Source organism: Orycteropus afer, unplaced genomic scaffold (genome assembly GCF_000298275.1).
Source record: "Orycteropus afer afer isolate SDZICR_OR568_19922 unplaced genomic scaffold, OryAfe1.0 scaffold00419, whole genome shotgun sequence".
Classification (NCBI taxonomy): domain Eukaryota; kingdom Metazoa; phylum Chordata; class Mammalia; order Tubulidentata; family Orycteropodidae; genus Orycteropus; species Orycteropus afer.
In genome coordinates this window covers 346,842-347,401 of record NW_006922006.1, presented here as the reverse complement: position 1 = coordinate 347,401, position 560 = coordinate 346,842, and the positions used below count along the sequence as shown (strand labels likewise).

Sequence of the window (560 nt, the reverse complement as noted above, 5' to 3'; positions counted from 1 at the left end):
CTGGAGGAAGTGCAGCCAGAATGCTCCTTGGAAGCAAGAATGGCCAGACTTTGTCTCACCTATTTTGGTCATGTTGTAAGATGGGACCATTCCCTAGAGAAGCATGTCATGCTTGGTAGGGTGGAGGGTCGACAAAAGAGGGGGAGGCCTTCAATGAAATGGATTGACACGGTGGCTGCGATGATGGGCTCAAGTATAGCATGGATTGTGGGGCTGGCGTGGGATCGGACATGTTTCGTTCTGCTCTGCATGGGGTCTTTATGAGTCAGGAACGACTCGACGGCACTTAACAACAACCTTCATTTTGTTTAATTTCATCATGGAAAGATGAAGATTCTAGTACAAGGTTATTCTTATGAATTTAAATATTACTGGGATCCTGATCTATTTTTTTTTTTCTGATTCTTTGAAATGTGATAAGATTGACGCTTGCAACCAAAGTTTTTATGTCAATAAGTTTCTTCTTTATCTTTAGGATCATGGTACTATGAATAAGACTTTATAAACCAGTGTGGCACTGGTGGATTTGAAATTGTGATACGACATATAAGTATCTTGTT

The 560-nt window shown here is 40.9% G+C and overlaps 1 protein-coding gene across 1 annotated transcript in view; it reads left to right on the top strand.

The window, feature by feature from the left end:
* LOC103208202 (glycine N-acyltransferase-like protein) overlaps positions 1 to 560 on the top strand; it is an 18,066-nt gene that overhangs the window by 13,488 nt on the left and 4,018 nt on the right. The window contains exon 5 of the mRNA XM_007953880.2: positions 476 to 482. Coding sequence (XP_007952071.2) covers positions 476 to 482 — 7 coding nt within the window. The remainder of the gene's footprint in view (positions 1 to 475; positions 483 to 560) is intronic.